The 16,048-nt window shown below is 35.8% G+C and overlaps 2 protein-coding genes across 13 annotated transcripts in view; one reads left to right on the top strand and one right to left on the bottom strand.

The window, feature by feature from the left end:
• sycp2l (synaptonemal complex protein 2-like) overlaps positions 1-3,541 on the top strand; it is a 38,595-nt gene extending 35,054 nt beyond the window's left edge. For 6 of the 12 annotated variants that reach the window (XM_079447368.1, XM_079447364.1, XM_079447366.1 and 3 more), the window contains 6 exons: positions 1,257-1,363; positions 1,617-1,711; positions 1,838-1,937; positions 2,132-2,190; positions 2,400-2,481; positions 2,716-3,292. In XM_079447368.1, the coding sequence (XP_079303494.1) occupies positions 1,257-1,363; positions 1,617-1,711; positions 1,838-1,937; positions 2,132-2,190; positions 2,400-2,481; positions 2,716-2,787 (515 nt within the window). In that variant the 3' untranslated portion in view covers positions 2,788-3,292. Of the gene's footprint in view, positions 1-1,256; positions 1,364-1,616; positions 1,938-2,131; positions 2,191-2,399; positions 2,482-2,715 lie in introns of those variants that run through there. The other 6 variants (XM_079447367.1, XM_079447375.1, XM_079447374.1 and 3 more) reach the window with 2 other exon arrangements.
• Positions 3,406-15,653, bottom strand: elovl2 (ELOVL fatty acid elongase 2). Its single transcript, XM_079447378.1, has 8 exons — positions 15,415-15,653; positions 13,351-13,414; positions 5,876-6,063; positions 5,639-5,716; positions 4,908-5,079; positions 4,551-4,675; positions 4,305-4,439; positions 3,406-3,783 (listed from the first exon to the last, which is right to left on the bottom strand). Exons 1-8 carry the CDS (start codon positions 15,415-15,417, stop codon positions 3,655-3,657), a joined length of 894 nt encoding a protein of 297 aa, XP_079303504.1. The 5' UTR covers positions 15,418-15,653; the 3' UTR covers positions 3,406-3,654.
• Positions 15,654-16,048: the final 395 nt, after the last annotated feature.

Here is a 16,048-nt window from a genome sequence, read left to right as displayed (position 1 = left end):
TTTTGCACCTGCTAACATTTTTTTGAAAACTTTTTGAAATGTCAACAAAGCACCATTGTGAAAAATGCAATATTGGCTATAGAAATTTTTTAAGAGTTGTACTTTAGCATAGTACAACTTAGATTAACATAGTTTCTGAGTGCTACAGTGGGGTGAGATGAAAGGCATGTCTAAGAACGTGTGCTGTCGTCTCCTGCCCCAACCCTTAGTGCCCCCTTATTGTTTTGTTTTTTGCCAATGCCCCTCAAAATGCCCTGCACGGCCCTAGGTACATGCGATATGGTGTTGGATTTAATTTAATAACATGCTAAGTTACCTTACAGTAAGTTACAAACCTGCTGCTCCAAAATATTAATTGTATGTTTTAAACAAAATTGTAAAATAAAACTAATCTTACCTAGTTCTTAATTTTTTTTCATAAAACATGACTAAAGTGTTTAAAGTCGAACTCCAATCGTAATTAAGTCTATAGTAAGTTAGCGGCAAACTTTTACAGTGTAAATTAAGGTTTTTGTATACAAATATGTTTCAAAATAAGCTTGAAATGTGTCATTTCTTTTTCTTCATTGAAGTGTGTTTAGTCTTATAATATTGGTCCAATTAAATTTGCCATGTATGCAACACTGTTAACCAAACATGGGACATATCAAAACCATGATTAAAACACATCATTAAAACATAAATCTTTTTTGTGATTTCAAGATCACTACAGTGTGAATAAAAGGAGGCGCATCCTTAAATATATCAAGGATTCTCTACTTTTGTTAATACCTAAACAAGTTTCAATTATTTATTTATATATTTATTTATATCCGTAGAGTAACCTCACTACAATTAAATGCCATATCGCCATCTGCAGGTTTTCTAACACAGATACACACAATTGATTTTTAGTTATTTCAGTAAGTTTTTAACCACTATCAGTTCAGATTTTTTTCTCAGTTTAGCATAGGTTTAATTGATGTTTCTTTTCATGTTAGATTGAACCCTGCATGTTCACAATGCCTCGATTGTATTTTGGGAAGGCCAAAGTCATTGATCTGAATAGGTTTAGTGATGTTTGCTTTAGCAAATGCCATTAATAAAAATGTCTTGATATTTTGACTTTGTTAAAACAAAATTTAGCTTTGGAAAATAGGCTGGTTTTCCTGAAGCTCTTTTAGAAAAGCAGCTTTTGTCTGCTGCTACTCTCGACCAGACAAAGAAAGTGACTTGAATCCTAATGAAAGCCTATGTGTGTGTGCGCGTGTGTATAGAGAGGGTTACTAAAGTGTTGGGGGATGAGGAGTCCGAAGAAGAGTTGGGTGCAGGTGTCCGAGCAGCGTTTAACTCCTTTAAGACTCAGCTGAAAGCTCACTTTTCTGTGAGTACCAACAAAAGCAACCTAACAAGCTATCTGTCTGTCTCGCGACATTTCAGACTGTTTGTGAGTTGTTTGCTTATAAACCAGTTAATGTAACTTGTTTTAAACACTTTTGACAATTATGCTGTAGGCCTATACAGTAAGGTATATCAGCATGTCTGTAATCGTCTGCAGCTAAATACGAAGGAAAATGATCATGGGAACAATTTCTTTAACAGTCGTATATTTCTGGACTCTGTTCTGTGTGCTTCAGAGCAGGTATAAAAGAATCGAAGCTAGATCACTGCAGTCCCTAACAGACTGTCAGAGAAATGTGACCTCTCTCTTGGGAACGGTACACAGTCAAAGGTACAGAGCACAACATGAACACTCAGCAGCCTATTTCCAAGGCGTGTACATTGAGCAGTGATGTTTTAATCACTTAACTTCAAGTAATGTCACTTCATCTGCACTGTTTTTTCTGTCTACACACAGACTGTTACATTTGGAGCATTTTCAGAACAGTGTGGTGCAGCAGCTGGAGTGTTTGGAGCAGGACTGTCTGTCTCTTAAAACCATTGAGAAAGAAACCGTGGTCTGTTTCCACTGCTTACTACAACCGGCACATTCTCCACATGCTTTATACAGGATTGTGAAAACTGTTCTGGATTTAAATGTGTATTATGTACTTGAATGCAAACTGAAATGAATGTGCTTCTGTGAACAGAGGATATTTAATAGCAAAAGTCAGTGCTGTTCCTTGAGTAATAGATCGTGATCGTGTTTCAGAATTTCTGGCAGTCAGAGTCGGATACAGTTCGAGCTTTCTGTGATCGACAGCAGAAAAGGTACAAAACTCTAAATTTGTCTGGCTTTGTTCGGATTGGATTACAAACCTGATACTTGTTTTAGTGCTGTGCTCACTGTATACGGGCTAACATTTGGTAGGCTATCCAGGTACTTGATGCATTTATAAAATCTGTTTGTCTTGCACAGTCCACAAAATGAATAATCTGCAGTATAGTGTATGTGTTCTGAGCTCTGTCTTCAATGTCAGGTTGGATTCTCTGACGGTCCCTCAAGAAAGTGCTGATGCCTCATATGGTCTATCAGAGAGCCAAAAGGCTAAAGTCAGTTTGGTAAGCAGTTTTTTCTTTACAACTCTCATTTGCCAGCACAATGTCTAGACTTTAGACTTCAGACTGAGAGATATGGCCATTTTTCAAGGCATGAGGTAATAGTTGTTACTATGCACTGTGTGCTCTACTACTAGATACTATGCTCTACTACTAAATACTATGCTCTGTGTGCTCTACTACTAGATACTATGCTCTGATCTCAATGTGTAGAGAATTGAGATGTCTTCTCTTCAGCTTGTAGATCGTGTGGCCTCCCAGTGTCCTTCAGGACAATCGAACGAAGACGACTTGACCACATACACCTAATAAGACTTCTCTTGCTTTGCTTTCATTTTTCCTTAAGTCTGTCCGGGATGTCTACACCTTATTAAAATAACTGAAAATTGTCATGTGTGTGTCAATTAAGGTCAGGAATTATAATAAAAACAATGAGCAGCAGTTATATCTGGTACCATTATTTGAAGTGCTGGAACTGAGTAAGGACTGGAACTGAGAAACACTGCATTAATGAAATACACACAACTATTTACTTACAGGCAAGTTCACCATAAGTCATGGTTCCCATGATGATTACTGGATGAGGACAGTCTGCATATACAAAAATTTTAGCCAGTTAAATTTCACTGAGTCGCATATTCGCATTCCTTTTTAAGATTGTATTTCTTTTTCAGGCCGTTTAAATTGCCTGATATTTCCAGGATTTCAAGGACTTTGTGAACTAAACCAACTGGTTAAAATGAGTCTAAAATGAAGACTTTAAATAGTATATTTATAGTTAACACACTCTGCAGCAGCGAACAGTTTCCAGCATATCAGGTAAAATAATTAATGAGGAATTTCTGTTGAACAGTGGCTGAATATGGCGGTAAAGGATAATTTACTAAATATTTCTTTTCAGAGAGACACAAGCTTAAGACGCTTAATACTGTACTACATAAAGTAATTTATTTTGAGAAATATATGGACCTGTGTTTTTGTGACCATGAACTGCCTCAATATAAAATGTACTGTGTACGCCACTTATACAGCTCATGGTGTCAAGACTTGACAGGAATGTATGAAACAAAAATAAAAAAGTTAAAATATTCCTATTCTAAAAGAAATGTACTTCAATTACAGATGATTACCACTGCTACTTCACTAGTGTTTGACATAACTGGATTGAGAAGATATTCACAGTGCTTTCTGTTTTAAATTGGCTCCATTTAGAGAAGATGAAAGACCATTTGAATGATTGATGTTCTTATGATCTCCTCCAGTCTTTGTCATTCTGCCACTGTCCAGCCTCTTCTTTCTGTATGTCTGCAGAGGAATGGCATTTATTGATTAAGATATGGAAACAGACTGACAGTTACCACAGGGAGCAGTTAAGGGATCAAGCGCTGAAATGGAAGCACGTGCACTGAACTGGGGATTAAACGGAGGGAAAGGTTTTGGTCGAGTAGTTCAAACGTTATGAAAAGATTGAACTAAATGTCCTCTAGTTTGAACAGAGAACTTGTTTCACACTATACTGTACATGTAAATTATATATTTGAAATTAAACCCTTTACATTTTCATTTATGCATCTACACGTTCATCCAAATCGGGCATCCAAGTCACATGATATCCAAAGTATACTTTTTTTTATCCATTTGTGTGTTCCCCTGGCACAATCCCATGCACTTTGCACTGTTAACACAATGTTTTGCCAATTGACAGTTTCAAGTAAAAAAGGTTTTATGCAGAGGAATTGCATTTGTAACATACAGTGTGTAAATCTGTAAAATGAAGAAAGTGTGCATTTCTAATCTGTAAAATTAAGAAAGTGTGCATTTCTAACCTGCAAGTAGAAGTTGACAAACAGGATCACAAGCGTGACCATGTAGAAAGTCTGAAATTCCAGACAGCCCAGAGGGAAACCACAAGGAACGACCCATGCGCTTACTGTGTGTGTTATAGTCAATACAAATTGAACCTGTGTGACAGAACAAGAATACACATTACATTCCTCCTCTTACACAGCGCAACAGTGTGTTAAGAAAGTACACATGCACAGTGTGGTGGGACAGCAGGTTTGTGCACTGACCAGTTGAGCCTGGGTAAGGTATCGTTTCCACCACAGATATTTCTGCATGGATGGTATGGTGGACAGACCGTAGTAAGAATACATAAGAATGTGTATGAAACTGTTCAGCATTGGCCCAAAGAAACCTGGACAAAGATGTTCAATGTTAACGTTTAGATGACTGCGTGTTAAGTTCATTAAGTTCATGCAAACAGTGTACTGGATACTCTTATGAATATAATTCATCCAATTAACCTTGAATATTTTATTGAACACGTTAAACAAAAGAAATTTGTTTAAAGAAAAGAGCTTTACACTAAAATGTGTTTTCTGACACCAACATTGTATCTTTATCCATGATTTGTCCTTCAGACTTACTTTGTCCACAGGGTATCCAGTTGAGGACACACCACCAGATGTTAAACATTGAGGCATGATGATACACATGCAGCAAAGAGATCTGACTGTTTTTTTTCCTCAGCACAATGAAGATGGTGTCCAGGAACTCAATCAACTTGGAAAAATAATACCACCAGAGGACCTTTGCTACCTATCCATGGGAAAATATATTAGCTCTGCACAAATTTTTATTGGAACAAGAAGAATATGTCAAGATTTAAATGAGTTAAATCACAAATAATCACATAAATTATTTGAAAAGTCCCCCAAATATATTCCACGACATTACTGTGTTGTATGTAAAGCAGTGATAAGACCGAATCACTAAATAACTGGCAGTCTACAGCATCTACTTGAGCTAGACTTGCAACTGTTTGACACTGGATTCATGAGCACGGCATTAGCATGGTGCCCACTGTGTTTAAGTACTTTTATTTTGGAATTGAAATAGATTCAGGACCATGTGTTCTTTGAGAATGTTATACATATTGTTTTCGTTCTCTGTGTAGTGTGAGTTCTAGACTAAAAATAAGGAATCCCAAACCTGTCTTTTAAGAAGTCAATCATTTTCAAATTTGACTTGCACTACTGCATTTCATTTTATCAACCCAGATGATGTCACTTTGGCTTCAGAGCTTCGCCATTGAATGTTTGTGCCACAAAGAATTGAGGCAGATATGTTGGCGCAAATTTATGTGACAGTTACTCACCCTGATGTCTGCATCCCCAGCTTCATACAATCCCTGACACTGAAGACGATAACCTGCAGACCAGACTGCTGATATCAGCTACCAAACAAATATATACACAGAGAGACACACAACATTAGGCACGGACTGCTGAGAGCATACTGGACACTAGCACTGACAGATTCATCACCGCTTCCCTTCTGCTATACTGTGAGACACCACCACACACATTCACACACATACTGTGTGCTTGCTTACCTCAACCAGCATGTAGAACGACAACAGGGTGACAGAGAAGTTGTAAAGTAGTAAGACATTTTTCAGTGAATATGCTGGTCTGTTTTTCATGTATTTTGTTCCCAGGTAGATAGTAAAGAGGTAGGTGATGGTGAACAGGAAGGTTGGTGTATAGGAATCCAGCAGGAGCCATCCTCTCACTCGAGTATCTGACATCAAAAAAAAAAAATACATGCATTAAATACATGAGAGAAAAAAAGCAGTGTAAAGAAAGTTCAAAAAGACATCCTCAAGGTCCTTTTTTGTATTTGAAAACCATTCCTTAAGTGCCTATTGCTTCTTTCTTTTTTTTGTTAGGACTGGACTTTGGTTATATTTTGGTTTATCTTCGGGTCAACTGTCAGTGTTATCAAAGAGTGTTGCAAGAATGCTGAATCACATGGCTCACATTCACGTTGTTCTGATAGTACTTAATCCTCTTCGTCCCGTGTGAGACATTGTTCTAATGGTGCTTTAGTGTCATGAAGAACAAAAAGGTATACCAGATGTACAGCACTGTAGTGTTTTGGCCTTCATTTTGTCCTGATGAGCTATTAAGTTATGTGTTACATAAATGTTGTCTCGTACAGACATTTAGGATGGGTTGTTAACATACTGGCAAGATGTCTTGGCACCATATTGGGAACAAAATCTCTCTTAGATCAGTAGTTGCACAGTCCCATATGGCTTATTTTTTATATCTATAAGTAAGGAAATTCACGATTTTCCTTTTAAGAGAAACTTTTCAAGTATCTTGTCAAGCACTTTGAACACAAGTGTAACTGTGGCATGGGGCTAAAGTTTCACAGTTTCCAACCAATTAGCATTTACAAGTTTATGGCATTAAAAGATCTTATGAGTATTATTTGGGTGATATCCTAAGACCCTAGGATTTCTTTAGTCTTAGTCTTTCTGTGTATTTTTCCAACGTGAAGGGTTTGTTTGTATCTCCCCTTGCATATGCGAGTCTCCTAATATTTAAGTTGTATATTCGCTTACTAATATCTATTTCCTCAGTTAATAGACTCGTTATTCACCGCGCTCAACTTTTTCTGCGATCATCTACGTTTAATACTTTTTCCTACAATCTAACTGAGGCTGTGCTTCTGCGTACCGCCTCACCCATCACAACATAATATCTGCTGTAAGTCATGGCTCACTCGCCTGTTATTGTGTCCAGCACCTCATGCCACATGTACAGTTTAGGTTCTTCCATCACCGAGGAGGGTTTTACATGTGCTAAATGTATGGAAGTAGTCATGCTGACGGAGAAGACCACAGAATTAGAGATACGCATCCGAACGCAAGTTGAGTACAGTAAGCGGGCTAATGTAATAAATACTGCTTTGGATGTGCCCTTAACAGCAAGTCGCGAACACAATGCGTTGGTGGGACAGCTGGGTGACCGTCAGGCGGCATATCCGTAAGGAAACGCAGAACCACATTCCCACTCCTGTTATCACTTCGAACAGGTTCTCCTCCCTAAACAACATGCCGGACAAGTCCCTTCACATGCGCACTGGTGATTCTATTTTACGGAATGTGGAAAAAGAGGCTCCAGCCACCATAGTTGAAGGTATACCAGGAGCCTGACATTTGATCAAAGCTAAAATTGCTGGTTAATGCTAAACATAAATACTCTAGATTGTTATTCACATCGGCACTAATGATGTTTGACTTCGTCAGTCGGAGATCACTAACGATAATGTTAAAGAGGTGTGTGAGCTCACAAAAACAATGTCAGACACTGTAATATACTCTGGTCCCCTCCCTGCATATCGGGTGATGAGACTACAGGATGTCTGAGTGGTTCCCACAGAATAACATAGGTTTTTAAGACAATTGGAAATGTTTTTGGAGGAGACCTGACCTGTTAAAGAGAGACGGTCTTCATCCCATGTCACCTAGCTCACTTAGCTCGATTAGCTCACTTAAAACCCATCACTCTGTATCATCGATTTATATAACATAGCAAATGTGTCTGTTCCCAGAATCAACAAATCCAAAAAAAGATTGAAATCATAACAAACAAAGTTTATTAATATCATATTAAATAATGACATATCTATAACAGAGGAGATTCGAAAGCTAAAAGTTGGGTTGTTTAACATCAGATCCCTTCTGCAAAAGGAACTAATCGTTAGCAATATTATTATTGATCATAATCTGGATGCACGCTGTTTAACAGAAAACTGACTCAAACTGAATGACTATATTAGTTTGAATGAATCTACCCCCCACAGTTATCTCTATGAGCCTCGGCTGAAAGGTAGAGGGGGAGGCGTTGCTACTAGTTATAACAAAATATTTGAAGCAAATTATAAATCTGGTCTTATTTTTAAATAATTTAAAGTAATGGTGCTTAACATGATGCTGTCAGATTCAAAAAATAAATCTCTCTCATTTATCCTGCCTACCATTTACAGACCCCCGGGTCATCATACAGACTTCCTAAAAGTAATGGTTGGATCAAAAGGATACTTTAGGACTAGGTTTTATAGATATTCTTAACTCGGCTGGTGTTAAATAAAATGTGACTGGACCCAAAGACAACCATAATCATATGTTAGACCCCACTTTGAGAACCCCTGTAATAGAACAGAACATTCTAATAGATAGACTACAAAACTATGTTGGCATTGGTGGCCTGGTTTAAGTAATATTTATCCAACCGCTAACACTTTCTTTACTTACTGTAAATTATGAAAATTAATCTCGGGTTAAATTCGGAGTGCCAAAGGGATCAGTTTTAGGGCCCATCGTTTTTTCACTTTACATGCTTCCCCTTGGAGACATTATCAGGAAACGTAAATACATTTCCATTGCTATGCTGGCACAGACTGTTAATGACATAAAAAACTGGATGGCCAACAACTTTCTTATGCAAAACTCTAATAAAACAGCAGATAGCCGTCTGTCGTTTTGCTGTACAGCCTTCTTTAATCTTAGAAACATCTAAAAATGTATTCATTAATTTATGACCTCATGAATAGATTATTGTAATTAATTGTTGGGGGCCCTCCTGCAATGCTCCTGAATAAACTCCAACTGGTTCAAATTGCAGCCAGAGTGCGCATAAGATCAAATAAATTTGACCATATAAGCCCAATTCTGGGCTGCCTATTAAGTTCCGAATATACTTAGAATAGACGGAACAAAATCCTACAAATAATTTATAAACCATTGAATGGTCTAGTGCCTCAGTATCTTTGTTTACTATTGTCAGATTACAATCCATCGCGCACACTGCAGTCGCAAAACTCTGGTCTGTTAATACTTCCCAGAATATCAAAATCTTCTAAAGGTGGTCGAACCTTTCATACTTGGCTCCTAAACTTTGGAATAGCCTCCCCAGCCAGGTTCAGGATTCAGACATAATCAGTTTAAAACTAGACTTTAATATACTGTAGCTTTTAACTAACTCATTGATAACACCCACATCTATCACAGCTTTCTTGTGGCTCAGTGGATAGAGCATGGTGCTAGCAACGCCAAGGTCATGGGTTTGATCTCAGGGGATTGCACATAGTCAGAAACAAATGTAATACAATGTAATGAAAGTCGCTTTGGATGAAAGTGTCTGCCAAATGTGTAAATGTAAAATATAATGCAATGTGCGTCGCTTTGGAGAAAAGCGTCTGTCAAATGCGTAAATGTAAATGTAATTATTGTTTCAATTTCTTACAATTTGTGTTAGTGGCCTCTGTGCTAATATCAGTTTTTGATTTTCATGTCTCGTCCTTGGTTCCCAGAGGACACCAGAGGTCGTCAGTCCAAGCTGCTTTTCCCAGTCCAGCCAGATGCTTGTGAGGATGGGCAATTCACCTGATGACAACTACAGAATAATATAGCACGGACCAAAATGTCCCTTTTTTCTATACTCACTAGTTCTTTCATCTTTTCACCAACCAGCTCAGTAAACTTTTTCTGATGAATATCACAGTTTACAGTAATTATTTTCTCTGTAGTTGCAGCTGTTCTATTTTAACATACCAGAGGAGAACTGGCTCTCCCGGATGAGTCTGGCTTCTCCCAAGGATTTTTTCTCCACTCTTATACACATACTGTATACCGTACATATATAGTGCAATTTTGGTTCCTTGCCACCGTTACTCACTGGGAGACTGCTGATTTAGCATATTTCCATAAATTAATGGATATATAATCCATAAATATAAACAACTTGCCTTTACACACATGCACGTTAACATTTTTAAACAATTATATTCTTTCCACGTGTTGTGGTATTATTGCAAATTGTTCTGGTATATTGTAAATTTAGGTTCCCAGTACTGATAACAATATTTAAAGTAATAATAAACCTAATTAAAATATACTTCGATTGAATAATTTATAGTTTGTGACAAACAACTGACATCAGTGTACATTGTATAGAGAAAAAGTTTGCAATAATACCATGTATCTTAACACCATATATTCTCTTATTATTTTTCTCTAGTGTTATTAAATGATTAAATATATTCCTTTTTATTATGATGAATGTAAAGCTGTTTTGCAACAATGAAAATTGTGAAAAGTGCTATATATAATTGAATTGAATTATTGAATAATTTTATTTCTGCGGTAAAGTTTAGAGATCTTAAGTCTATCATCATTCAAACAAAGATCTGGCAGTGTAAAATAAGGGTTTACTCAGGAACACAACAAGTGTCATTATATCCACTAAAAACACATTGAAAAACATATTCTCACTGTCGTATTAATATACACAAACATTTCTTTCCATCTTAAGATCTAACTCTCTCTTTGTGTTCAGTAACTGTACTTGTATACTTTGGTTTACTTTGGAATATCAGTACATACATTCTGTAAATAAAGTATCAAGATTCACAATTGTACCAATTAAAAGTAATCACAAATAAAGGTTAAATCATTAAAGTTATTTTGGCCTGTGTAAATTGTAAATTGTTTCCATGTGATTCCCATGATAATATGCTGGGTGGTGCATAATGATCATCTGCATGCTAAACTCATATACAAATGCGTTGCAATGCATATGTATCGACAGTTATTGGACAATGCGTTCTCGTATAGCGTGTCAAAGGCGAGCATGCCAAAATGTTTTTTTTCGCCAAACTTTTTTGTATTGACCTTAAACTTGGTACAGCGGCCCCGAGTGCTATTGAGAAATGAAAAATGCCTATTTTTGCTTAGGATTTGAGACCAATGTTTACAAAATCTTATTTGATTCCTTGAGCCATTGGGAGACGAATGAAACCTAGTGTCCTCGGTCGCCCCATTTTGGGCATCGCCTATTTAGACTTTTGTTATAAAATGCAGTATTATATGAACGCAAACTAAATTTATGAAGATGCTTGTAAAATATAAAAAATCTATGTCAAGTAATTTACATTGCTAGAGCTCTAGCTGAGTACTTTAATACCATATTTGTCACATTCCACCATACTTCCTTTCCGCCATGACATTTTATTAAAAACATACTTTTTTGAACTTCTACAAAATGTGTCTTATTTGCACAACATTTTGTATATACCATCTAGAAATACTCAATACTAAAACATATTTCCCTACAGTGAGTAAAAAGGCTTTTTCAGTAGGGACAAGTAACCTGTAAATTAGTCCTGCAAATATTGTGAATTTGTACACTAAAGCCAGTGGAATTTTCAAAGATTTTCATTGTGAAAACAGCAGTGTGGCACATTTTGTGCTTAACATTTTACTCTGTGCTGTCTGGAGGAGTATTTGTATGCCTGAAGCCATTCATTGCTGGCATGCCAGCAGCATGCAGAGAGTAAGAGAGAATTGTGGGTGGGAATTCCAATGTCTTTAACGCTTACTCCGATTTGTTAAGGGAAAAGCAACGGCACAGTGAATGTAACTCTCTGCTAAACTGCAAGTTCATGAAGCACAATAACAATTTAAATAATATTCCATTAACATAACATGTTATAAAAGGGAATTATTTCAAGTTTAAAGATGCGTAATGGAAGACAACAGTGATGTACAGTAAGCCATTTAAATACAAAAGCAATTTGTTATGGACTTCATATCATTAATATTACTAAAAAAGATATTATATTGTGAAAAATAATGAAGGGAACACTTAAATTACATATTAGATCTCTATGAACAAAACATTGATAATATTCACTTATATACATTGCATAATTTAAACAAAATAATGTCAACACATTTATTTGAATAAAACATTTTCATAGAGATCTAAAAAGTGATCGAAGGTTCCCTTAAATTGTTGAGCCGTGTATGACCTGTGTCAGATTTTGCCCACCTACACACTTAAACACACAAGTAAACACTCTCAACAGAGGTCTTAAACATGTTTAAGTTCCTACTACACTATCTTGCTGTTCTTATGCAGCTAGTTGCCAGTAACTTACTGTTCATTTATCATTTTTATATAATTTATTGGCAACAGTTTATTCAAAGATAAATGAATATTAAACATTAACAAGTGTTTATCTTTACAGAAAAAAATGATTATATAACAGCTTCATGCTAGGCATTCTGGGAACCCGAAATCCACAATAACCTTTTTTTCTAATTTTGGTTCCCAGAATGCTTTGCATGAGGCTGTATAGTTTTTTATGTCGGGATAAAAACTTTATATATTTTTATTTATATTTAATGATCAATTATCTTTGAACAAACTGTTGCCAGTAAATTATATATATGTAAATCTACAGTAAGTTATTGGCAAACTGCTGCCAGTAATACTGTAATTTCTACAGAAATAATTTACAGTGTACACATGGGTTTAATAAACATTTTACGTTATATTTTGTCTGAATGTGTAACATAAAGGATATGTTTAAGGTGCTGTATAGTGAGAGTGTAACGATACACGATATCACAATAACAAGCATATCCTAAACCCTACACAAATATGGGAAGCTCTTGTTAGATTGCATTATGTAAATTAGATACTGCAGCTGTGTTTTTTAGGCTTGTCTGTAAATCACCTGCAGAAACCTCCACTAGCACTAACATTTTTTAAATTGCGCTCCCATGTTTATTACCCATGTTTAGTACAGTCTTTAGGTGTTTTAAAATTATGTAGGCTATGCTTTCAGCAAATGAGGCAACCTGTTGTCCAATCCATCCAACAAGAAAAGTTGTTTCTTCCTTACCTCAAATACAATGCATTGGACCGTTCAATGAATTAGCACCTCTACTGGCAGCAGTAGAAGCTTTTGTCTGCCATCATTATTAAATTATATATTGCTCTATAATTTTGCCATGATGACATGTATTGGAGTGTGATTTTAAATTTAAACCATCAGGATTAACTGTATGTACATTACACCATTGAAGCATTTTAAGCAAGTAACGTAACCCATTTAGACATGGGTGAAACACACGTCACACACAGGTCATTTTTGGAGGACTGTCTCAAATGAAAGCATGAAATAAATAATGCAAAAGCAAACTTAGAAAAACACACAGAAAGCACAAACCTCTTTCTCCAAAAAGGCTGTCCACTATAGAGTTCAACACCTTGTCAAGCGTTTCAAAGTAGTTCTGAAATACAAGAGCCAAAAACATTTTTTTTTCTAATTAAGAATGCAGGCTTTGAACAACAGCACTGAACTAGAACAAATACCACTGTGAAAGCACCCATACAAAAAATTATCTATATAATATTCATGCTCCAAATTTAAGCAAAACCAGAACTAAGTTGATATCCACTGATAATCTTCCCTACAATCAGAGATCACAAATCTTATCAGGTGTTGAAAGTACCTCTAGTTATTATGTTGGAAATTAACATGATGTATATATATGACTAGAAAGCTTCATATTGAAAGATTATTAGTGGATGACAAGTGAAACTGTCCCCGACACGTTTAGATTTATTTCATTTTTTAACCAAGTCACAAAATTGTCTTATGGTGTGACTGTCTCAAGTGTGATTCAATAAATGACAGATTTTAGGAACATATAAAGGCATAAAACTATACATTTATAATTCAGGTGTTTGTTTTAGTAAGACATTTTTTATCTATATAAAAGCATGTAAAAAACGAACTAAATACATTTTGTCACTAAAAACCACGTCCCCGGCATCATCATTATTTGGACAACACAAATTAAATTAGTTGAATGACCCTGTTCAAGGTCATGTTACTAAAGTGCCCTCTGAAGTCCTTGACATGTGCACATGGTAAGTTTTTGTCTCAGAATTGTTCAAATATTTAACTTTTTTGCAACCACTATTAAAGGGGTTAAGCTTTGGTGTGATATGGAATGATTAAAAACTGTATACTTTTGAGGGAAAATAATGTTATTCCTAATTTCATGTACAATCAATAACAGTATATTAAAAATAAGTCTCTAACAATGAAGATAAGTCTCTCTCATGTTTTTGCCTAAAAAAACATTTATGGTACAGTTCAGTAAAAAATTTCAAACAGTGAAAGAACTGACAGCAAGAATATATACAAGATATTTTAGCATCAGACAAACAGTAAATGTATTCATTTTTCCATCAAAAATCACACATTTAACAACTACCTCATAAAAAATGGAAACAGCTTATAAATTGGGAATATGGGTGTTATGTAAACTCGAAAGAACAGTTCACACAAATCTACTTCAGCAATGCATGGAAAACATTTTTTGTTTTTCAGGCCAGTTGGATATGTGCCAATCCCCTGACATGTTAGCTTGACATCAAACTTTTGTGCTACGGTTTCCACAGCAATTAATGAGTGGTCACAATATAAACTAAAAAGGATTTTGGTAACACTTTACAATAAGGTGCCATTTGTAAACAGCAGTTAAATGCATTAGCTAACATTATAAACAATTTAGTATTTCAGTATTTATTAATCCCTGTTAATGTTAGTTCATGTGAACAGTTTTTCATGTTAGTTCATGGTGCATTAACTAATGTTAACAGTGACAACGTTTGATTTTAATAATGTATTAGTAAATGTTGAAACTAACATGAACTAACATTAATAAATTATGTATTAGTATTGTTCACTGTTAGTTCTTTTTAGCTAATGCATTGAATAACTCTTAACAAATAGCACCTTATTGTAAAGTGTTACCTGTTTTTTCATACCACTTCTTTGTCAATTAAGGTCCTGTGATGGGATATTGATGATGGATGGTAGCATAAAAGGTAATGATACATAAGTCATTACCCTGCTAAATTGAGCACTTGTCGGCATAGGAGCATTTCCACATGGTTTAACCTCTAAAATGTATTATTTTTTTTGTTTAAATAAACCTATTAATATAGATTTGTCACATTTTTCAGTCGCCAGAAAACTTTTTGGCAGCGAAGATAACTATACTGCACTTCCACATACTAACTGTATCATTTGAAAACGTATCCATAATAAACAGACAGGCAATAACTTATATGCATTATAAAGTTGGAGGCATGAAACGATCCAAACTGTTACCACATCACCATAATGTAATGGAATACAATGGAATAAAGAAAGCGATTACTCTAGATTATGATTGTCACGCCACAACAAACATTGCAACTGAACAACAGTCCTTACCATATCTACGGATTTGTTCAAACTGTATGAGACAGCTGGAAAGTGGACGGAGGAGCGTTGAAGAGAGAATGAATGAATTAATTAATGAACGCGCGACCCCGTGAGAGCCACGGAGAGTGACGCGAGGTGGCGCGGGGATACCCGAAGACTAACGGAAGTGAGAATGACCAATCAGAACTCACGTTTTAGCTACCACGATGGCACGGACTATCAGATGATAGGGTCACAGTCTAAACCATGACAGAAAGCTCACATGCGGTCCTAAAAACAACCCAGTAACCCCGGACACCTGCAAAAGCTATGCAATCAATGTGATCTACAGTAAAACCACCTTCCTGGCGGAGTCAGCTCTTATTAGCTAGAGGAAACTTTCCCACGTGAAGAAAAAGACTGTGGTACATTTAACTAGTTACTAGTCAGCTGTAGTTATTGAAGTATACTGTAGTGTATTATATACTATATAATGAATGTACTTAAGTATGTTTTTCATGTATGTAGATTTGTAGTAAAAACCCAAAATAACTACAAATTTACAATGGTTTTGCCCGAATAACTTTATTTCACTGCTAAAAATTCTTAATAAGAATTTGTGACTTAAGGCAAGTGACCCACTATATTTTCTATAATAAGTACA

Source organism: Barbatula barbatula, assembly GCF_947034865.1.
Source record: "Barbatula barbatula genome assembly, chromosome: 23".
Lineage (NCBI taxonomy): Eukaryota > Metazoa > Chordata > Actinopteri > Cypriniformes > Nemacheilidae > Barbatula > Barbatula barbatula.
The sequence above is the reverse complement of the archived record's forward strand: the minus strand, read 5'-3'. Positions and strand labels throughout refer to the sequence as shown.

Excerpts from the sequence above, each read along its gene's own strand:
- elovl2 (XM_079447378.1), bottom strand. Across the intron at positions 5,080-5,638 it reads CTGGGGATGCAGACATCAGG|GTAGCAAAGGTCCTCTGGTG; the intron begins GTGAGTAACTGT and ends TCCCATGGATAG. Across the intron at positions 3,784-4,304 it reads TTGTCAACTTCTACTTGCAG|ACATACAGAAAGAAGAGGCT; the intron begins GTTAGAAATGCA and ends ATTCCTCTGCAG.